The following is a 23836-nucleotide window of genomic DNA, read 5'->3' as shown; positions in this document are numbered from 1 at the left end:
TTCTGTGCATTATTTTTTTGAAAGAGGGAGTTTGCCTGACAAATACATTTGAAATACCAAGTACATTAATGTGAAGTGTCAGCTTTCACAAAACAAGCGGATGAACAAGCGTGAAGATGGAAGAATTTGAATTCACATATTTGACCAAGTTTCTTAAATAAGGCAGAACTCAAATATGCCAACTTTATGTGAGATCTGTGGCTATGCCATCCCTGAAACTGCTCAAGGCTGGCCAGGGCTTGGAGCAAGCTGGGCTAGTGAAAGCTGTCCCTGCCCATGGCAACGGGTGGAACGAGATCTTTGAAGTCCTTTCCAAGCCAAACCATTCCATGATCTCTGTTCTAGACCTCAAAGGTTCAAACACCCACATCACTCTGAGCACACAGTGAGCTGATCCTTGCCCAGCCCACTGCAAGAAGGTGGCCGAGGCTGCTCTGAATTCTGAGCTGCCTCAGTAGCTGCAGAACCTGTTTTTGCAATCATAGAGTGATTCTGATTTTACAACCACCAAGCTTCACCCACTGCTTCTCCTGCACCAGCTCCATCACCACAGCCAGACTGGCACCCATGGCACTGCCTGCCAACCTGAATTAAGGGAAAGGATGAGCTGCTGGTCCTGCAGTGTCACCAGCCTGAGGCAGCAGCAGGAGGAAGGGGGGGGGGGGCCCTTGAGCTGTGCCTTTTGAGGCACTAAAGAGCTACTAAAGCATTTCCTCTGTCTGCTCTTTCCAAGCTTTGTTCTCAGTTTTATCAGTCTTTTTCTGCAACATCAGTATCTGCACATTTGAAGTCAGACACCTCCTCAAACACAGCCCTATTAATAAATGAGTGCCTCTCTTTATTTCACAGCCCATCTTCAAATCCACTGGGCTGAGGCAAGACCAGAAGATGCTTCACACCTTCCTCCTCTTATCCAGGAACATCAAACTCTGCCTGCTTTGGGATTACACCAGGCTGGTTCAGCTTGGACAACTCCATGCATTGAATCACCAAAATATGAGTATCGGTCTAATACCGACACTCAGTTGTGACGGACAAAAGACTCTCTAACAGTTTAAAGTTAGAAAGTGTATGTTTATTCAGCACTGGGCAGCAGCGTGAGGTAATCCTCTAATAATGTGACATCACAGGTGATCACAGAGTCTATTTATTAGCAAAGGAATCAAGCAAATACATATTCATAATAACAGCCCCTCCCATCCCCTGCTTCCTGTGGTAATTAGCTTGAATAGCTATTAAGCATTGATTGACTTCCTAAATTAAGTCTGGGGTCGTTTTCATTGGGAGGAGTCTTAAAAGGAGGAAGTAAGGTGAGTATTCCTCACCCTAAACTCTTGACCTTTTCTATCACTGACAATACAAATGATTTTGGGGACAGTCCAATTTTCCACAGAGTGGGTTTCTGGTTGCATTGTCTATGTTCCTTTGGATCCGCTCGCTAGTTTCGTCTTTTCCGACTGTAAGCGCAGCTGAGCAAACACGAAATGACAATCAATTATTCAAGTTTCAGATAACTACTCCCTTCTAACTTTTAATTGTTTTCAGCAAGGTAACTAAGGTAACTAAAATCCTAATTTTCTAAGATTAGTGTTTCAGCACAGCAAACTGCCACAGCTCTCGAGAGAAATATAAAAGCACCTTTAAACAATCTGCCATCTATTAGCAGCTCTCACCTGTATTTTTATGGGCCAGGTGAAATTGCTGACGTAAACAAAGAACGTGATGTTCGGGTTGTTGCGGAAATCAAATTTCTCATTGGAAAAACTGTCCTTGTATTCTTTTACATTGGTTCTGGAAACAACTGGAATTTCCTCCCCAGCCTGAGTACCAGCTGTTGTAAGGAATAGCAGGAAAAGATATTTCAATGTGCATTTAAGAAAACAGACAAAAGGACAAATCTTCTTAATATGAATTTTAAAAAATTAACTATTAATTTAAAAGCAACTATGTTAAGCTGCACTGCATTATCAAAATCACCGTGTACCAAGATGTTGCATTATTAAAAATCAAATTTGCACTTCTGGTTTTTACAGAATACACTATTAAAGTTGAAAACAGAGTTTTTAAACATTTTACTTCCCCCTCAGGCTGACAATTTAAGAACACTATGGAAAAAGTACATAGGTTAAAAACTCCCCAAGTTTTGCCAATTAAATTTGCCTTTTTCATAAACTGATAAATGAAAGAAGCACCTGAATTACTTAGATCATCCTTAATTTACCTGCAAAACTTGTGGACCAAGTAATGTTGAGGTTGAAGTTTTTAGATGCATTGATGAACATATCCAGGTCTCTGTTTTGCTAAAGGAAGAAAGAAAAAATAAACCCCATTTTTAGAATATGCAATTTTACTGCACTGTTTCCTAGGAAATTGTTGCTACAAAAAAATTACCTTGAAATGTATTACTGAGATAAAGAAAATATATCAAGCTAAAATGATATACTATTTTTTCTGAAAAAAGTATTCTCCTCCTCAAGGAAAACATAACAAAGGATAAAGAAGTCATATGTATAGTATATCACAGGAAGAACTGAGACACAAGATATGGATGAAAACAAGCAAAACATCTCTGCTATGGAGACAGGCTGAGAGAGATGGGATTGTTCATCCTGCAGAAGAGAAGTGCCCAGAGGGCTCCAGGAGAGCTGGAGAGGGACAGGACAAGGGATGGAGTGACAGGACACAGGGAATGGCTCCCACTGCCAGAGGGCAGGGCTAGGTGGGATTTTGGGATGGAATTCCTCCTTGGCAGGGTGGGCAGGGCTGGCACAGGTGCCCAGAGCAGCTGTGGCTGCCCCTGGATCCCTGGCAGTGCCCAGGCCAGGCTGGACACTGGGCTGGAGCAATGGGACAGTGGGAGGTGTCCCTGCCATGGCAGGGGGGTTTGGAGCAGGATGGGCTTTAAGGTTCCTCCCAACCCAAACTGTTCTGCGATTTAAAAAAAACTAGAACGGCCCAGAGGTTGTTCCAACAACTGGAAAGAACCAAATGTGGCTCGTTATGAAATTTTCCTGTGATGATTTGGGACTGCACAGCCAAGCCAAGGTCAAAAATCCCTGGCTGCTCCATGGAGAAGGACACACCTTCCATATCACAAGATTAAACTTAAGGACCTGCAGACCTGTAACAATTCATTGCCTCCAAGGCCAAAAGAAGAGGAAGGACAAAGTTTAAAGGGAAAAGAGAAAATGTACCTCTTCAGGTGTTGCTACAAAGTTGATTGCTGTGTAATAGCGATCATCCTCCTGGGAAAGGCTGAAGGTAAACTGATAGTCGATGAGAAGGGTATCTGTAAGGAATGCAGGGAGGCAGTTACCCCATCACCTGGGATAAAATAACTTCTCTAAAGGAAGGCACAACGTCACTGAAGGGCTTCTTGGACAGCCAGAACATGACGCTGTCATGACACTGCTACAAATCACTCCAACCTACATGTGATCCCACATAAGGAACAAAAAACTTCAGGAGCTGAGCCTAGGGGAGGAAGAGAGGTGGCTTACACTTGCCAGGCAATAGCCTCCAGTCTTGATGCAAATCAATATTCCTACCTATACTCTGTAAAAAACACACCAAAATATTTACTTTTCCAGCCTGCAGTATATCTGTGATCTAAGGGAATAGCAGAAAAGTTCAGCAGTTGTGCAATTCCGACTTGGAAGGGGATAATGGTTCTCCTCCATTGCAGGTTTCTGTACATCAGCATGCTTTTCCTGGCAGAGGCTCTACAGAGCAGCTGGCTGGGGAAGAACCAGCTGCCATCCTGCTCTGGGACACATCCCAGCCAGGAGCCAGGGGCCAGGAGCAGCCTTTGGTCCATCTGTCCTTCCCTGCTCCCGTGTGCCCAGGCTGGGGCAATCCACAGCCACTCCCCACCTCAGAACCCTTCCATTAAAGTACACTGCCATGACTTGTGCAGAGATATTCCAAGCAGTAATGTCCAGGAATTGATACACCAGCTGCTGCCTCTCTCTTCCTGCCTCCTGGTGACCCCTCACTGGACCGACACAAGTCACACGAGCTGCTGGTGTCAGTCCACAGCACAGCACAAAGAAATAGGGAATGAAACCAAGCAAGACTGGATCTGGACAGCACAAGGTTCTTCCTGTAAGAACTGGAAAGTTTTGACTTGCCCCACTTTTTGCCCATTTAACCGTCCTTGCCACTTCAGCAAGGAATTTGGTCATTTTATACAGAGATGCCACGAGAAGCCAGCAGTGCTCTTGTTTGACCCCACAAGCAGAATTCAAATAAGCCAAAACCAGCCAGGTGATCATTTCTGTGCTGGACAAAACCACTACCAGAGACTTTATGTAGTTTGAGATTCCATCTCTCCACGCCTGCCAGGCTGCTGATTACTAATATTTGAAGCTGGAACGTTTCCATTAGGTAATCTGAATCGTGGCAAAAGGAACTTGTGGAACTGCATGGGAATCCAACAGCTCATTCCAGAGGAAGCGTGGCAATTCTGGAATCCATTCTAACATGGAGCAGAATTTAAAATAAACAGTGTTTTGCATTCATACAAATTCTAAGGACGTTCTTTGCTTTTTACCTGTTAGGAAGATAGTTTAGAGTGCTCTCCAAAAGACCAGACTTCATCTCATTCACATGAAAAACATTCAAAACATTGTTCAAAAGATCCAATCATCACACAAACCTTATCATGAAAAGTACATTCATTCTCTTTAAACAATGTATTTGAGAAAAGTGAAGGTTTTTAGACCTATTTTTTAGTCCTTTCCTTAATCCCCCATATTTTAAACACATGCTGAGGCAACTAAAACAAGTTTTAAATAAGGTATTTTAAACTTCAAGCACATTTTTTATCTCCAAACAAAATCCCAAGGCTACTCACAGTAACACGTTCCTTTAAGTGGATTTCCCTGATATCTGTTTTCAACTTCACACCTAAAAAGAATATACATTTTTTAATACATGGATTTTTTTTTCAGTTCTATTTATTCTCAGCCACTAAAGACCAGAAAACACAACCTGTTCTGATAACAGTACACAATTAAAGATTAATGTCTGAGCTAGACTGGGCTGATGAAGAAAATTCCACATTCCCCTGCAACTCATATGTAGTAAAAATGCAATATAAAATTCTGGATATAACATTTGCAACTACTTGGAAGGTATTTATTAGCTTTTCACAATGCATGGAACTGGATTAGCTCAGTCATTTATGGCTATTCCAGGTTCTATCCTATAAATGTTTACTCATGTGAGCAACGCTTTAAAAATAAACCTGGCAATGAAATTATTTGGAATTAAATTATTTCCACTAACATTACACTAAAAGCATTTCTGTTATGTTACAGAGAAACCTCCAGCAAATTTGTTGCTCTAAAACTGCTCCATTAAACTGCTTGAATGTCAAAGGCTCATTTTGGATATATTTACACTCCCAGTGAACAACATCAGAGAGCATGAACGGTGAAATCTACCAATTAAAAATAAACCATTGAGGGATAAAGCAAAGCAGAGCAAGTCCAGAGGAGGCCACAGAGCTGCTGCAGGGCTGAAGCCAGGCTGGGAGAGCTGGGAATGCTCCCCTGGAGAAGGGAAGGCTTCAGGGAGAACTCAGAGCCCCTTGAATGGGTCTGGAGGGGCTCCAGGAGAGCTGGAGAGGGGCTGGGGACAAGGCAGGGAGGGACAGGACACAGGGAATGGCTCCCACTGCCAGAGGGCAGGGCTAGGTGGGATTTTGGGATGGAATTCCTCCTTGGCAGGGTGGGCAGGGCTGGCACAGGTGCCCAGAGCAGCTGTGGCTGCCCCTGGATCCCTGGCAGTGCCCAGGCCAGGCTGGACACTGGGCTGGAGCAATGGGACAGTGGGAGTGTCCCTGCCATGGCAGGGGTGGAACAGGATGGGCCTGAGGTCCCTTCCCACATAAACCATTCTGTGACTCTACGTATAGTTTGAGGGAATGGTAATTTTTTCACCCATCCCCTCTGCATGACATTGCCATTTGAAATGTTTTAAAAATTGGAATTCTTCAGGAAGTCGTTCTGTTTATGATATTCCCCAGGGGGAGCATGGCTGGCTGCACCCTCAGTGCAGTCACTCAACTGTCAGGAGGAAGGAATGAGCAGAGACATCACAAACACACCATTAAAAAACAGGGGGGAGGGCAAAGGTGGTACGTGCACAATGTTTTGATTTCAAACAAGAAAGGGAAAGGAACTCACAGCTGACACTCGTCTCCTTTGATTCCCTTGGTTGTGCAGAAACATTTCCCCGTGTTTGTGTTGCAGACGGACGCGTGGCCATTGCACTTGCAAGCTGTTGAGCAGAGGGGGAGATGCAACATTGAATCAAGAAGAGAAACAGACTCAATAGCAATTAAGTCCTTTGGTTGTCTAACTGAGATACATCAAGAATTAATGTGCAGATGAAAACCCATTTGGTGCTCTTTCCTTTTTTGTGTGATGAAAATAGAAACAGAGCAAGCACAGGATACTGGTGTTTTGCAAGAAACCATCAGACTCAGTTTTTTAGTCTCTAAAATTCATTTAACTTCCTCTCCTATTGTTAGACAGCAAGGGTGGTATCATAACTGGGAAGGAAAAGACAATATTTGAAATAATTTTGGGCTTGCTAACACATTTCAGCCAAACTCAAAACTCTTGAAAATAGTTTGAAAAATAAAACAAAGCCTGTGGGACTTCAAGGGCTTTTTCCAGAAATAAATAAATAGGCCTTGGGAAAAATAATGCTTCATCAGTCCTATTGAGAAAATAATGTCATTATCAACAGCACCAGCACAAAACATGTGGTGCTAGGATGATGATGTCCATGCTGGGAATAGTTGGGGGGCATTCCCCAATACATTTTAGGATAACTTTGCACCAAATGTCGAGTTGTGGCTGAAGCAAACCTGCACAGCTCTGAACTACTTCAGGTTTGGGGCATGCCTGAAACAGACCCCTCACACACCTCAGTCTGCTCAAAATCCAACCCAGGGTAGCATGGTGGGGACATAGAGGAGATTTTCTTCACAAAATGCTCCTGATTTAAGCTAAATGCTCATACTGACACACTTTGAGACCTTTATTTATAAAGATGTAGGGGGGAAACATTCACGGTAACCCCAAAACCAAACCAACAAATAAGAACAAAGCTTACACAGCCAGTTGACTGACACCTTGTTCACTATCACCAGAAGAATGGATTTAACAACTTCTCCTGGCATCATGGTGCCTTTCAGTGCCAAGGCAGGTGCATCCATCTGGAGCTGTGCATAGCAGAGTGTACAATATAGGGGAAAACTACACAAAGCAAAGATCCCTTGTTTATGGTCGCTGAGCCTGCTGGGGACAAGATGCTTTAAAGGCTGGAGCTTCCTTGTTAAAAACACATATTCCTCCTCACTAAGCTGCCATGCCAATCAATGTACCAGCAGATTCTTAGACATGAAGTCCCCATCCTGAATATCTCTGCCAGCCTTGGACCTTATTGTAAGAATCCTTTTGATAGCTTCTTTCTGTTGACACATAATGGAAGCTATACTGTATCAGGGACATTTAACTGTGCTCTTCAGATGTGGATGAGTGGTTTCCTAGCAGCAACACAGAGCAAAATAGGAACAAGTTCCCTGTTGTGGGAACAAGACAACTGTATTCTGTGAAGGAAACACTCTTTTCATTAGTGCTACTTCAAGAAAAATAAGTCTTAGTACTATTGAGAATGTCTTGTACTTCTTTCCTTATGCTTTGCACAAAGCAAGCAAAGTGAAGTTGGATCAATATTCAGTATGAACATTTCTCTTGATTTTTAAACCTCAGGTTGTTTAAAGGCAGATTGCCTTTAAACAATTGAGCAGTATTCTAAATTCCTAACATTAATTTAGCTTTCCTCTCTGCTGTTTAGTGTATCAAGAAGACTTGACACTCAAATATCTCTATTTAAAACAACAGAATCTATTAATTTATCCACTTTCCTACAAGCCTGTAACTGGAGATCATTCACTAAAGAACTGGAATATGCACAGAGACATTTTCTCGTGGCTTTTCAGAGAACACTACTCTACTTGGACACTTCCTAAAACACACCACTGAGGAGTGATTTTCCTGCCATTTAGTTATTATCTGCCTAGCCATGCCAACAACAGGGCATATGATGTGATGCAAACAATTTTTTCAGGGAAATAACTACAGTTTGACAAAATATTTTTAACACAAGTAATATTATCTTGTGTTGGGACTTCTTATAGGGATATGTAGGACTGAAGGCATTGAAATAGGAGGGCAGGGTTAGATAGGACATGAGGAAGAAATTATTCCCTGTGAGGGTGTAAGGCCCTGGCACAGGTGCCCAGAGCAGCTGTGGCTGCCCCTGGATCCCTGGCAGTGCCCAGGGCCAGGCTGGACACTGGGCTGGGAGCACCTGGGACAGTGGGAGTGTCCCTGCCATGGCAGGGCTGGAAAGGGGTGGTATACAAGAACCCTTGCAACCAAAACCACTCCATGACCCCAGGAGTTGCAGAGGCAGTGAGTGTGCAAGCATACAGATGTTTGTTTGTGTGTCAGGCTGGAGTGTACAACAGTCTCCAGCACAACTGTGACCGTGGCCTCTAGAAACAAAACAGCACTAAGTATTGCTCACAAATGCACAGGAAGGGTGAAATCAGCACATTATTAATGGAAAAGGATGAAAGGACCACAGCTCAGAGCAGGGAGAAAAAAGGAGCTAGCTCTGCTGCCCATCAGCCAGCCCTTATCTGAAGAATTCCCCTCTGGAAAGGCTTTCACCAAGCAAAAATTACTAATTGGCAACAGTCAGCCTGGCTGCATCAGATAGGGTGATTTGCTCTTGCTTTCCCTTTCCCAATCCACCTCACTCTTTCTGCCCAGGTTCCTGCTTCCCTCATTCTTTCCCCTTCCCAGTAAACAGTGTTAAACCACAGCAAATTAAAAATTTGAGTCCAAAGCACTTAAGAGCAAAGCACTTCTGACATGAGCTACTGGTTTCATCAGATAAGGAATCAATGCTGTTCCACAATCTCTAAAGACATTTTCTAATTTATTTTTCAGGCATCTGGATGATTTCAGTCTGTCATTCGTTATCTCAATAACTATTTTGGGACAACCCTTATGTACAGGAGTCCAAAGGAACTTACTCTCCATTTCCACATGCAGAGAAAAGTGACACCTAACAACAGGCACACAGTGATCCAGTGATTAAACCTCAAAGCTCAGAGTACAACTCTGTATTTTCTCAGGCAACTCAGCCTCAATTTATCCATTACTTTCAAGTAAATTTTAGAGCATTTCAAAGTATCTTCACCTGAAATGAGTTTACGAGTGTCAGCAGCATTTAATCTGGCAGATAATGTTGTGAAATCAAGTGTCAGGAATGCACCTTCTCCTTTGTACCCATGTTGCTGTGCTGTCTGCTGGCATTCCATATCCCTTTGCTCTAAGGGAAGCAGCTCCACTTCATTCTTCCAGGCTGGCCACAAACCACCCACACTCATTCCACAGAAGTACTGACACTTTGAGCAATGTAATTTTTATTCTACCTTTTCCATCACTGTATCTAATTGTCTCATTCCACCTCACTATACTCCACTAACACAATCCACTGGGACCAGTGCTGTTTAATAGCTCTGTTGGTAACAGAGGCAGTGGGACTGAGGAACCCACAGCAATTTTGCTGGTGACAACAAACTGGTAAGGTCAGCACGCTGGAGGGAAGGGAGGACATCTACACAGGCCTAGACAGCCTCCAACAGTACCTGGACAGCATCAAAGGGCAGCTGGACAGACTGGAGACATGGGACTGTGTGAATCTCATGGAGTTCAACAAGGCCAAGTGCAAGGTCCTGCACCAGGGGGGAACAAGGCAGAGCCCAAACTCAGGATGGGTGGGGAATGGCTGGAGAGCAGCCCTGGGCAGAAGGACTTGGGGAGTGCTTCTGGGTGAGAGCTGCACATGGCCCAGCCCAGAATCCCCCAGCCCTGGGCAGCAGGAAAGGGGAGGATTCTGTCCCTGTGCCCCAGGCTCAGGTGAGACCCCACCTGCAGAACTGCCCCAGCCCTGGATCCCTGGGCTGGGCCTTGGAGCAGCCTGGCATAGTGGCAAGTGTCACTGCTTATGTCAGGGAATTGGAATGAGAGGAGTTTCAAGGTCCCTTCCAAGCCAAACTATTCCATGATTAAGGAAAATCTCTCAGGAGCAAGAAGCACCTTTCCTCTCATCTGCACCTCTCACAGCTGGCTTCTGGTTTACAACTGGTCTCCCCCTGCCACAACACTGAAAAACTCACAGCAGTTCAAGACCACACCACAAGGTTGCAGGTCAAAACTCCAAGTCTTCCATGTATATTTCTCAGTATTAAATGCATTGCTCTTTCAAGGAAGAATTTTTCCCAGTTTGTTAACTGGATCCTGCACAGCCAAAAACAGTTCTTTGTGCCAAAGAGTCCCAAAGCACTTTACAAACTGAAATGCAATTTTAACAGGGTTCTCCTAATCCTTAACTGAAATCCAGCCAAGTCCTCAGTAAAACATAGCAAGCCTTTATGAAGCAGACAATTTTAATTATAGACACACAACACATTAACCAAATAGAATAGAAGGTGAAACTTAGATAAGCAGAAATTCGTTCAAGACATTTGGATGAACACTTTCTTTTAAAACTAGGATCATCAAACGCCAAAACACAGGCATTTCTCACTGTGGTCATTCCAAGTTTAGAAAGGAAAGTATAAAATCATCTTTTATGTGCAATGGAAGCAATTTTACTCAGCAGGGTGAATGTCCTTGATTTGAAGAAACAAGAACTGAGCCTCGCCTGCAGGAAAGAAAACATTATCAGGCTATGATTTGTGTTCAGAGAGCAGAGGAATGGTGGAACAATGGTGGAACAGAGCAAAGCAAAGAGTGGAAGGCGTGGAGGAACCAGTGCAGGGAGCTGTGAGGCAGCACTTACGCTGGCACGTGCCCCCGTTGGTGGGATCCCCATAGTAGCCAGAGATGCAGGTCTCACAGTGCCTGCCCGTGGTCAGGTTCTCACACTTCTCACAGATGCTCTCGTTTACACACTTGCTGTGCCCGTTGCACTGACAGGCTGTGGAAAACAGGAAAACTGTGAGTACTGGTGCTCCCACAGACCCTCAGGGGTCTGCACTGTGCAGAGGCAAATGAAACCTTTCATGCACCTTCTCATCTCTTGCTAGTGACACACAGACCCAAAGACAAGTGTATATCAAAAAATGAAATTTAAAGCAGCACATGGAAAACTGAACCATGAAACATTATGTGCACCTTGCACTGGAAGCTACTGGTGGGATGGATTTACAAGGAACGGGGAGGGGACTGTTGACTTCCTCTAAAAACCATTAGTTAGAAATCATCCTAAGCATTATTAACAATTAAGACAACCTTCAAAGGAAGATCTGCCTTTCTTTCAAACAGCCTTTAAATCAATAAACAAACAAAAGTTAGAATCTCAGCAAAGGTCTGTAAGGAAAGAAAAAATTTCTCCCAAGTAATAAATAATAATGTCTTCATGCAGCTCAGCTGCTTCACAGCTCCTTCCATCTCCAAGTGTCTAATTTCTATTTATATTCCATATTATTCTCCTCCCTCCATTAACAGGAGGGAACACAAGGCACCACCGTAGTCTTAAAAGCTCTCTCCCCTTGCACTTAATTGAAACGTTGGACAATTAAACGCTGCTGACTTACCTGGACACTGAATAAAGGACCAGTTGTAGCTGCTCTCCGTAGGACACATGCTGACATTGAGGACAGGCTCCAAGCTGTGTTTCCCTGGTGTGGACGGGGCTGGCATCCTGACAGGACCCCGGTAAGAGCCCTCGATGCACTTGCCCTTGCCGGTGTTGCTCGGGTCCGTACACCATCCACAGCCCGGCTGCTCCATGCACTGAGCACACGTGCAGTAGCCCGAGCAGTTTTCAGCTGCAAAAAAAACAAGCCATGGAACTGTGGAATAAATTGCTACCATCTCAAATGTGGGCAACAAAAAATGCAGGATGTATTCTGCGTAATTGTATTTTTATCTCACCTAATATTTATCTCATCAAATCTAGAAACATTTATTCTGATATTCACAGTAACATATTAATTCCTACCAGCATATTTATTCCAGAATCTAAGATGACTATCAACAAAGGTTCCAATAATCAATGAGTTACAAAACAGCACAACACACAGAGAAGTTTTTCAAACCATTACCCGCCATCCTCTAACACCAAAGGTTAAAGTTCCCTCTACAAAACATCTCAGATTGATTTAAAATAGATCGGATGATCAAATGAGCCATCTGGAAGCAAAGGCTAAAAACCAGCCAGTTCAGTCACTCTGGGCCTCCTCCTACCACATTTCAGCATCACATGCTGTTATTTCAAGTACTTATCTGAGTCCAAAAACCAAATAATACAAATAGAGTAAGAGCCCACCCTTCAGCCCTGCCTTTCTCTAATTGGATTGAATTTTAGGGGTGACAAACTCCTTACACACAGAAATTTTTTTTCCATTCTTTTCCCCAGACCATCTTGAAAAAATTTTCTGGATTCTTGGTGTTACAAGATGAGCAGACTTTCTATTTTGATGTTTAAATAGACAATGTTTGCCTTTAAAAAGAAAAAAAAAGTTTGTTTTCATTATTTCAGCTTACTCATCCCCTGCCTAATGCTTCCTCCAACTTTTGACCTCTGGAAATAAGGGAAGTTGATACTCTCGTGTTCCTTGAATTAATTTTCTTCATCTCTTACATTGCAACACTTTGAGCTATTTGTGATACCCCTGCTCACACCCAGCTCATAAAGAATTCAGCATAAATAAAATAATCTCTACATCTTTGCTTGTTTTAAGTTTTTAGGCTCTTTTACCCCAGTTTGAAAAGAACACACACTATTCCAAAGTGCCATGAAGCTTTTGCAGTTTGGTGATACCTACCTAAAAGGGGCAAAAATGTATATCATTTATTTAAAATGAGGAAGGAATTCCTACTACTGTCTCTAAGGAGACAATGCTTCAGAATTAAACACTCATGCAAACCCTAATTTGGATTTGATAAACAGGCAATCACAGAATGGTTTGGGTTGGAAAGGACCTTAGAGATTGTGTCGTTCCACCCTCTGCCAGGGGCAGGAGACCTCCCACTAGATCAGGGGTGCTCCAAAGCCCACCCAGCCTGGCCGTGTTCCTCTGATCCAGAGCTGCTCCAAAGCCCAGCCAGCCTGGCCGTGTTCCTCTGATCCAGAGCTGCTCCAAAGCCCACCCAGCCTGGCCGTGTTCCTCTGATCCAGAGCTGCTCCAAAGCCCACCCAGCCTGGCCGTGTTCCTCTGATCCAGAGCTGCCCCAAAGCCCACCCAGCCTGGCCGTGTTCCTCTGATCCAGAGCTGCTCCAAAGCCCAGCCAGCCTGGCCGTGTTCCTCTGATCCAGAGCTGCCCCAAAGCCCACCCAGCCTGGCCGTGTTCCTCTGATCTAGAGCTGCTCCAAAGCCCAGCCAGCCTGGCCGTGTTCCTCTGATCCAGAGCTGCTCCAAAGCCCAGCCAGCCTGGCCGTGTTCCTCTGATCCAGAGCTGTTCCAAAGCCCAGCCAGCCTGGCCGTGTTCCTCTGATCCAGAGCTGTTCCAAAGCCCAGCCAGCCTGGCCGTGTTCCTCTGATCTAGAGCTGTTCCAAAGCCCAGCCAGCCTGGCCGTGTTCCTCTGATCCAGAGCTGTTCCAAAGCCCAGCCAGCCTGGCCGTGTTCCTCTGATCTAGAGCTGTTCCAAAGCCCAGCCAGCCTGGCCGTGTTCCTCTGGCCCCGGGGACGCCCAGCCCAGCCCAGCCAGGTTTCCTGGCGGTGCCCAGCCCCAGCAGGAGAGTGACTCACGTGGACAGCTGCTCATGGTGTACCACTCCATGCACTGGCCGTAGGGGAAGGAGGCCACGTAGGCGTTGGAGTCCACGCACTGCTTCATGTTGCTGCACCACATGCACTCGGAGCTGCCGCTGGTGCACTCGGCGCAGGCGGCGCGCAGCGCGCAGGGCGTGCGGCACTGCTTGGCGCTGTGGTTGGCTGAGGGGAGGACACCATCAGTTCCCTTACACAAACAACCCTGCCATGCTTTGGCTGGGAAGGGACCCTAAAGCCCATCCCACCCCATGGACAGCTCCCACCATCCCAGGATGCTCCAATCCCGGTGTCCAGCCTGGCCCCGTGCACTGCCAGCCAGAGCTGCTCTGGCAGTAGTGTTGTGAGTGTGGCCTCTTTCTCTGCAGTTCTGCTGAGGTACTCCTTACTCTCCACCAGCAAAGTGCAGGGTGGAACCCTGTTTCACATGAGCAGGCAGGGACGTGTTTTAAGTGATTTGATCAGTTCTAGACATCAAACAAGCACTGAAAGCAAACTAACTCAGGAGTTTGCAGTATGATCCAGTGCTTTAAGTCTTGCTTCAAGTGACTGTTCTCAGACCACAAAAACCAGGGTAAAGCTTAAACCCAAGCTCCGCAAGTGAAAACATACAGAATTTTGAGTTCAGGTTCCATATTCAGGATTCACGTCCTGCACTTCCACAAAGAATTATTTCAACTGGTGCAATGCACTTAAAATTTTTATTTAATCAACCAACTTCCCTAATACTTAAAGGGGCACTAATTGGTATTCAGAAATAATCAACCACAATGGAGAATTAACAGACCAAGCCATCTGAAAAGATATGCAGTTTTAACAAAGCTGGAAGACTTTTCCCAAAAGCAAATAGCTTCTTTTTTTTCAAAGTTCTCATATCTCCAAAGTGACTTGGCCAATTAATTTCAAACTTTGATAAAATCCTCCTCTGGCTACATAGCAGAGGAGAGGGAAAAGGGGAATTCAATCAGAAAGTTACTTTTATTTTTTTGCATTTTTGAAACAGCCGATTGCTCCATATCGTAACTACCTAAATGTCACATGAAGGTATGCAATCGAGAAAAAAAAAATTTAAATTGTGAACTTCAAATATTTCACAGTTAACAGCATAAATGTTGAGCTATTTTTAAAATTTCTATTTCCTGCATGAAATATGTATACAAGACACTGATTGAGAAGTACTTTTCTTTGGCAAAGTCATGATGCAGCTGGTTTAAAATGCAGTAAATCACATTCCCTTTACTCTCTAGGAAATACAAACCAAGCAGACAGCTGTTGTTACCTGGCCTTTCACAGACAGTGCCGTTGACCTCGTTGATACACGTTGCTGCCTTCAGTCCCTGTTGGGAAGGCTCAGCTAAATACCCACAAAATCCAGCATCACTTGGTTCATTGGGAAGCCACTGTACAAGGGTGTTGGTGAAGGGAGACATGTCTTCCCAGCACCAATAGGACACATTGATTTTCCTCAGTCCAACCCATGGAGTCAAAGTTTTGGGCTAGAAATAAAGGAGCAAGTCAAATCGAAATTAGTGTTGCTGGCCATAAGACTCTATAAGACAATATTTCTACTGGCAATTCATTTTTTGGCACTTTCAACTGGGAGGAGCATTTGAGCTCTGTTGGTATAATATGTGGTTTTACTGCTAAAATATGCAAACATCACCTACTTCAAAATTATTTTATGCACTTTTATACCCTAGAGCTGCAGCTTCCAACAGCAATAGGGTTATTATTATTAGCATATCATGCCAATACCAACACATTTTCCTTATTACTAAACATCTACATACAGTTTACTTGAAAAAGCAGTAACTGCAAAGCAGAGTCTCCTCCAGCACAGCCACTAGTGCCCCAATTCCCATCCAGTCTGTCCCTGGGCACTGCCAGGGATCCGGGGGCAGCCACAGAACCAGAAGCCAGCTGTGAGAGGTGCAGATGTGAGGAAAGGTGCTTCTTGCCCCTGAGAGATTTTCCTTAATCATGGAATAGTTTGGATTGGAAGGGACCTTGAAACTCCTCTCATTCCAATTCCCTGACATACGCAGTGACACCTGCCACTATGCCAGGCTGCTCCAAGGCCCAGCCCAGGGATCCAGGGGCAGCCACAGCTGCTCTGGGCACCCTGTGCCAGCCCTGCCCACCCTGACAGGGAACAATTCCTGCCCAACATCCCATCCCTCCTGCCCTCTGGCAGTGAAGCCATTCCCTGTGTCCTGTCCCTCCAGGCCTTGTTCCCAGCCCCTCTCCAGCTCTCCTGGAGCCCCTCCAGGCCCTGCAAGAGGCTCTGAGCTCTCCCTGGAGCCTTCCCTTCTCCAGGGAACATTCCCATCTCTCCCAGCCTGGCTCCAGAATCCTGGCAGCATTTCCATGACCTCCTCTGGACTCTCTGCAGCAGCTCCACGTCCTCCTGAATTTGGGATCCAGGGCTGGGGCAGCTCTGCAGGTGGGGTCTCACCTGAGCCTGGAGCACAGGGACACAATTCCCACCTTTCCTGCTGCCCATGCTGGGATCAGCCCCGGATACAGTTTCCAATCTTACAAGCATTCTATACTAATATCCATTAAAACAGGCTCCTAGTCTCTTTAGGCTCACTTTTCAAAGGATTCTGCAGGTAGAAGGAAACCCTGTAAATTAAAAATTCGTTTTTACATTTTTAAGAAGTGTAAAACTTCTTACATAGTGTAAAGATTTAAACACTATGCAGGAAGAGTTACTGTGTGTCTTTAGGAATTTATTATGCATTCAGCTACTGGAATATCCAGAAACACCTGGGGCTGTCAGAATCATGTATTTTTACAGTATCCCAGGCTTGGCTCCCTCATTTTGCAAAAGATTTAACAAACTATCTTCCTTAAATTGCAGCCTACCTTTCTTTGGTTAAAAATTGACACTCCTCTAAAAAAATTAGAAATGGAAACTAGGCAGGGAATGAATGGAATGGGCATTCCTACAGAAATGGCAGTTCTTGTTTTAACAAGGGAATATTTCTCTTAAGTACTGAAGCACATTGTCCCTTGAAAGAAAGCAATCCTATTGCCTCCAGCCTCATTTTTCCTATAGAAAATGCTTCCCAGAGTGGCCTCGGGGACCCAGGAGTTGTTATTCTGATGTGCCATCAGGCCACAGCAGCCTTCCAGGCTAATCCAGGATCTTAGAAGAGATGCACAGCATTGTTCTTTGTCAGGGCTGTAGCACCACCTATACAACCTGCCCTGAACATCTCCCTTCTTCTCCCAGGGACTGGAAAAAAATATGTTTTATTTCACTGATGCATGAAGAGAGAAAAATTCCAATTCACTTCTTCCTGAGTCTGATAGAAAAGCACCTGCCACTAAATCAAACACAAATCATGTCAAATAAGCCAAGCAGCTCTGTGGAATGAGAAGGCGACATTTTAAACAGCTGCTTTTCTGACTGGAGTAAATAATTCCAGTTATTTATACCTCCAGTGCCCCAAAGGAACTTTTATAAATAAAATATTGTGCACAGGTCATCAGAGGGCTTCTGCTGCAGTCCTGTATTCCACCAGGGAAATGCAGGTGTGATTCCAATACAGAAACTGGTATCTCTAAGGCATTGTGTATGTTTATATTTATCTTTCCTATTTACATTCTCTACAATTTCAGCTCAGAAGCACCCAGAGGATACACTGAATTTCAAAAGAAAATCAGCTGGTTTTGGTTAAGAGGCATTTCCATTGTGTACAGAGCATACAATACTTCAGCAAGGACTTTTCCACAGCCACAGCTTTATTAGCAAGGGAACTACAAAGGAAGCACTCACCGAAGACTGAAACTTCTGCAGCTCCTTCAGAACAAACTCCACCTTCTTCTGGGTGGTGAGAGAAGCCAGTAAAGCACCACTGGACCTGCAGGACAGTTTGGCATGGTCATAGTTCTCCTTGGCGTTGGTGATCTTCAGGCAGGAGTTGCCAACCAAATGCCAGCTCGTTCCGCAGATATTTTCTAGGGCACAAGGGGGGCAAAGAAAGTAAACCCAGAGATGCAGGTGACCATCCCAACAACCAAAGTAGTAGAACTATGAAAAAATATGAGCCCAAGTAGGCAAGGGGCTGATGGGCCCCTGGGCTGTGCCTTAATGATTCTATGAACCCTTCCACTAAGAATTACCTACAGCCCCATCCCAAACCAGTATGACTCAGAGGTGTGCTCAGAAATGTTGATATACAATAATATTGGAGGAGAAGAAAATCTGTTTAGGGGAGCTGAAGTTCAACATTAGCATTTAGTTTTCTGCAATCCATAATCAAAGCACTTATTACAATGTTCAACACTAAAACTGTTACAGGAAAAAAGAGGAAAAAACCCCAAATTTGTATTTTGTTAGTGTCTTGAAGCCACTTATTCACCCACAGCTGTCAGGGGACCTTTTGGCAGGAGAGGGTTGTTGTGCTAATCCTGTCTACAGCACAAATTTCCAGGATTAATCCCTGCTTCAACTTGAGCACAACCCCACTACTTAAGAACTCCTTACACTTTGTGATTAATTATTTCCCTTACAGAAAAAACCCTGATGGGCATTTCAAGTGTGAATTCAGACTTAACAAATGGAAAAGCTCTCAAGTGTCAATTTTTCAGAAGAGCTTTTTACACACATGATCAGGTCACCCCCTTTTCTACATCAAATAAAACAGACCAAGCTCTTTATCCATCTCACTAAAGGATGGCTTTTCTCACTTTTACTGATCTTCTTCACAGTCTCCTCAATTTTAAACTGTTGCAGACTGTCAAACACCAGACCTGGACATGTCCAGACCTACTGTTTCCTAGGGGAAGGCTTTCCATGTCCATTAAAATGCCCTGTCCAGTGGGTTTTTCCCCTATTTCTATATTTTATTACCTACAATCACCTAATCGCTGAAGATCCTGTATTTCTCTCCCAGTCATTGGGTTAAAAAAAAACATTACAGCAATGGAACTAATAACCAAATCCTGTGGGCTCCAATGGAAACACTGCAATAGGAGAATTTTCCTTAAACATTTCAGGTGTTACTTGCCTCATTTGTCCAATATGTGCCATTATACTTTTGCACAATTTTAGTTCCTAAATTAAATAGCATGCATCATTAAATTTAATATCTTGCAGAAGCCTATTATCAACAGCTTTAATCAAATGAAAAGGGAGAGATGAAATACAGCCTAATAATTACACGAGTGATCATAGTCCTCTTCAGACAACTGGGACTGAAAAATATTGCAGCAGACTTGCTGGATTTACTACAAATTAAGTTTCATACCAAAGCTAGTATGATTAAACAACACTATTTGCTCCACTGTAAACACTAAAAATTGCAGATTTGGGGATAAAACCAAGAAAAAATTTTAAAAATTCTCAACAACTTTTGGAGTGGATGAATTCGTATTATGCCACCAGTACCTACCTGGCAAAGCAATGCACTCCTGATTCCTAGGTTCCCACTGACAGTTTTGATCCATGGCACAGCTTTTACAACTTGTCTTTTTATTACAGTAGTAGGCAGGATTATCCTTAGGACAATTGTCATATAGAGTAACAGGAACCTAAAATAAATAGCATAGGTGAGGCATTTTTTGATATCCAAGCCATGTGGGTTTACAACAGCCATGATTGCAACACCACACCACCCCACACAGTTCAGGTTTCCAGAGCAATTTATATACCCAAAAGCTGTGTAACTGGGCACAGCCTGAACTGGTTATCCAAGATATTCCCCCAGAACAACACCTGTCATATTTTCTATACTAAAGCTTTTTATTTATTTATTTATTTATTTCTCTAGGAAAAGCCCTATTGATATCAAATGTGATTAATGAATAATCATATCATGGTGAAATCTCCACCTCTTCCCCTGCCACAGCTGTCCTCCTAAAGTCATTGGAAAATTCCATGCAAAAGTCCTTGGATCAAACTGAAAAAATCCAAGCATGTAGTACTTTTGAGCTAGACATGCGCTGGGAATAACAAAACAGGGATCATAACATCAGCAGATGAAAACATGGACATTTGCTATTCCAAAGGGTAAATTTAAACTAAGAAAGTGTTAAGAGCCATTACCTGTTCCTCTGTACAGTTGTTGTGTGCTGGGATACACTGGTCAGAACACCACTGACAGCTGTTTGTGTTGGCTGTGCAGCTATAGCAGTCTGTAATCTGATCACATTTTTCATTGTCTACAACTATTAAAGAAAAAAACCTGCATGACCAAAAATAGGCATTTCCTGACAGAGCTCTAAGAACTTGATTAGTTACAGCAAAAGATACAACCGAGCAGCAGTGCCTGTAGATTTTCTGTTAGCAACTAAAATCAGGTACTTTCATATGTTTGAACTGATAGAAAATTGCTTTTATTTATAACAGCAATCATTTTTAGTGCCCAAGAAGCCCTAAAACACACCACCAGAAAATAATGTACTAAAACATAGAAACACATGAACTAAGATACATTAATGCCCAGGGAAATGATGCCAGAGGATATTCCATAAGGACAGTGTCCATCTCCCACCACATGGCCATCTTCCTGAAAGCCTGGCTTTTAAGTGGAGCATTTCCATGTGAAGCTTGAACTTTTCATTCATCTTTCCAATTATTTATTACCTGCGTTTTGTAAAAACTTATTGTACATTGAGAGCCCAGCAAGGCAATATCCCCTAACATCAGTTTCTATAAAATAATTAAAGGCTGCACATCTGTTACAGAATCAAGGGTTGTATAATCAATTCAGAGCAATGAATGTATCAGAATAAAGTTGTTTAAAAATATCCTAAGTGGAAATTCAGAGCAATGAATGTATCAGAATAAAGTTGTTTAAAAATATCCTAAGTAGAAATACAGGAATCAGACCTTAAAACATTAATTCATTTTATGTGCCTCCATACAAAGAATCATAGAATCCCAGAATGGTTTGGGTTGGAAGGGACCGTAAATATCATCTAGTACCAAACCCTTCCCCCAAAAATATAAATTAAGTTATCCTAAAGCAGTGTTCCTGCTGTCTCTTTTGAAGAGTACAGAGTAACTCCACTCCACCAGATCCAGATGCCCTTCCTTGCCCTGTGGCACTCTTCAGCAAATTCTTGGCTTTCACAAGGTCAATTCTTGGAACAAACATTTAGAGAATGATGGTCCAGGCCCAATTCCTGGCTGGCAATGCTTGTTAGAGATAGAAAAGTAAATTCAAAAAGCAAGGTAGGAGAAAGATCTCATGAACAAGCAGCTTCAGGAGTTGGAGACAGAAAAACCTCCCCATCTCCACGACCCTTGGCCAGAGGAAGGGCCCCCAGGACAGATGGAAACACAACCACAGGCCCCCATCTAAAACCTGACTTTGTAATGGCATACAATTAACACGGGACAGACTTTGGAACAGAAAAAGAACCTGCAAGCCTTTCAGGAAAAGGAATTGCTGCATTTCATAGTGGGGGGGATCACAAGAGGGAAGGGGAAGAACGTGACACATACCTGGCTTGGGAGGACACTCTTCCAGGACCTGCTGCTGCTGCTGCTCCGTCGCGTTTTCCCAGGGGACGCAGTGAGGAGGGCGGGCAGCCCACACACACCTGACACCTGGACCTGCCCGCAGGCAGGAGGACTCGTTGGCAAAGGCCTCACAGCTCTCAGGAGTGAACTTCAGCATGTCACCCAGGAGGAGGCTGTTGAAGCCTCCAAACACGTACATGGTGCTGGACAACATGGAAGTGAAGAGAGAAAAACGCGGCTGTTTTCATGGACAGAGTACTGCTCCAGGTAAATGGGATTTAAGGGCTGAGGGAAGTGCTTTATTACATGCCAGCATATATAAATCCAAATAAATAGCTCTCTGTTAAGCGAGGCACTAAAGAAAAGGTCAGACAAATTTCAGACAAGTTTCAGATAAGCCTGAGAGACTCAACACAGAGTCAAAGCTATTCAAGGTCATCAAGTGATCTTCCCCCTTCAGCCAAAACTCTGTGGGGACCTGATAAACATGACTATACATGAAATTCTGCAAAATGTGGGATCCTCCTGTAGTCTGCGCTGGCAAGAGACAGAGGAAGGCTAAATATTGGAGATGGTATCATTGCATTAAACCAGAGTTCAGAAACTGTGACAAAACAATTTGGTGCTGTCACTCTCTCTGCTCCTCTGCAGGAAAACCATACTTTTCGTGGCTAGTAACAACAGAGCAAAGTCATTGTGTCGACTAAAAACCCAAAACAACTACCAAAACAAATAATATTTTGTGGGGGGAGGAGCGGAAGATTTCAAACCTCCTTCAGTATCACAGCTGCACCAGGCAAAACTTTAAATTTTAGTAGTTACATAAAAATGTCACACAAAAATTCTCTATGCATCTGTGTCTGTCAAAGCTCTTTTAAAAATACAGTGAAAAAAGGCCAAGGCAACTGAAAACAGAAGTTCTGGTTGAACAGTAAGTATTTCTATTTTAGACCTCCTATGACATGAATTTTTCAAACTTGGTTGCACTGATTCACAAACAGCTGATCGTCTGGAAGAAGGGATACCACTACAGTCTGTAAGGCTTAGCAGCCAAAATCTCACCTAAGATTTCACCTAAATACCAGACATCATGTGCCTGGGGAAGAACAGCCCCACAGGATAAGGCGTGTAAAGTTAAACATGGACAAATTTTAAAAAGCATGAGTGAAAATCAGATTTGGAAATAAATGTTGTCAGTGCAGCTAAAAAATAAATGTGAAATGCACAACTATGTACAAAATAAATAAAAGCATAAATATTTATAAAAATAACTTTAAAAAATCAAATTATTGGAAAAACTAAGTGAGCTGAGATAGTTTAGCCAAGTGAAGAAGGGCTGATAGGAACAGGTGCCTACTGAAGACATTACGAGAGTGAAGACGTGAAAGTTTTCCAAGTTGTTTGGGTGGGAAGGAGCCTTAAATTCCCCCTCATTCCCCTGCCATAGGCAAGGACACCTTCCACTAGACCAGGCTGCTCCAAAGCCCATCCAGCCCAAACCTCTGCGGACAAGGAGCTTTGTGCCAGACGCCGGGAATTGTGCCCTTACCTGTTGTACAGCACGGCGGAGTGCCCAAACCTGTTCACATCATGGTGCAGCGCCGGCCGGGGCAGCACCGACCACCGATCGCAGGCTGCCAGGGAAAAACCCGATCGGAAACGTTTATCGGCAAATGAACGAGCACAAGGGACCCGCCATAATCTGCAAACACCCCCAGGGGCTGGAGGGGAAAGGGCCGAGAACCCCTGAGGGGCTGGGAAGGGAATGGAGAATCCCTGAGGAAATGGGAAGGGAATGGAGAATCCCTGAGGAGCTGGGAAGGGAATGGAGAATCCCTGAGGAAATGGGAAGGGAATGGAGAATTCCTGAGGGAAATGGGAAGGGAATGGAGAATCCCTGAGGGGCTGGGAAGGGAATGGAGAATCCCTGAGCAGCTGGGAAGGGGCTCAGCTGGAGCAAAGGAGGCTCAGGGACCTTGTGGCTCTGCACAGCTCCCTGCCAGGAGGGGACACTGGGGGATTTGGGAACAGGACAAGAAGTTGCTTTTCCTCCTTTACTAGTAGGATTTTTCACAATGTAAGAAGTTCTGGTTTTTATCTATCTATACATTAATTAATTGCAGCTTTGCCTCAAACCAGTATGACTGAGAGCAGAGACTTATCTTTTTTTATTTTTCCACTGCCATTATGTTCCCAGAGGGCTGATATCCATGTTTTAAAAAAATATTTTTCACTCATGATAGCTTAAGAATTTGTGGCTGTTTTTCTCTTTTAATACAATGTTAGATTATGCCATCTTTTCTATTAGCATAAAATTTGTAAGTTCTGCTTCATTTTTTCTTGGTTTCTCAGGTAAATTTTTCCTTTGGGTAGCATGATAGAAAAAAAAAAAAAAACAAATTAAGAAACATCTAACCCACTGAGCAAAGGAACAAATGTAGGAAAAGTCAGTCCAATTCATAACACTTAAACTTCATAAAGGGAATGG

General features: G+C 43.7%; 1 protein-coding gene across 2 annotated transcripts in view; it reads right to left on the bottom strand.

Moving 5' to 3' along the window:
- The window catches only part of ATRN (attractin), a 116745-nt gene that overhangs the window by 43253 nt on the left and 49656 nt on the right, over window positions 1-23836 (bottom strand). The window contains exons 11-25 of one of the 2 annotated variants that reach the window (XM_079333094.1): window positions 22898-22982; window positions 21331-21551; window positions 19927-20048; window positions 19274-19412; window positions 17656-17837; window positions 15151-15367; window positions 13851-14036; window positions 11693-11926; window positions 10936-11073; window positions 6192-6285; window positions 4856-4908; window positions 3195-3289; window positions 2222-2300; window positions 1599-1831; window positions 814-981 (exon numbers count right to left, since the gene is read on the bottom strand). In XM_079333094.1, the coding sequence (XP_079189220.1) occupies window positions 1641-1831; window positions 2222-2300; window positions 3195-3289; window positions 4856-4908; window positions 6192-6285; window positions 10936-11073; window positions 11693-11926; window positions 13851-14036; window positions 15151-15367; window positions 17656-17837; window positions 19274-19412; window positions 19927-20048; window positions 21331-21551; window positions 22898-22982 (2036 nt within the window). In that variant the 3' untranslated portion in view covers window positions 814-981; window positions 1599-1640. Of the gene's footprint in view, window positions 1-813; window positions 982-1598; window positions 1832-2221; window positions 2301-3194; window positions 3290-4855; window positions 4909-6191; window positions 6286-10935; window positions 11074-11692; window positions 11927-13850; window positions 14037-15150; window positions 15368-17655; window positions 17838-19273; window positions 19413-19926; window positions 20049-21330; window positions 21552-22897; window positions 22983-23836 lie in introns of those variants that run through there. The other variant, XM_079333093.1, reaches the window with a different exon arrangement.

Source organism: Erithacus rubecula (genome assembly GCF_903797595.1).
Source record: "Erithacus rubecula genome assembly, contig: scaffold_141_arrow_ctg1, whole genome shotgun sequence".
NCBI lineage: Eukaryota > Metazoa > Chordata > Aves > Passeriformes > Muscicapidae > Erithacus > Erithacus rubecula.
Note: the sequence above shows the minus strand (reverse complement) of the source record. Positions and strands in the feature narration are given on the sequence as shown.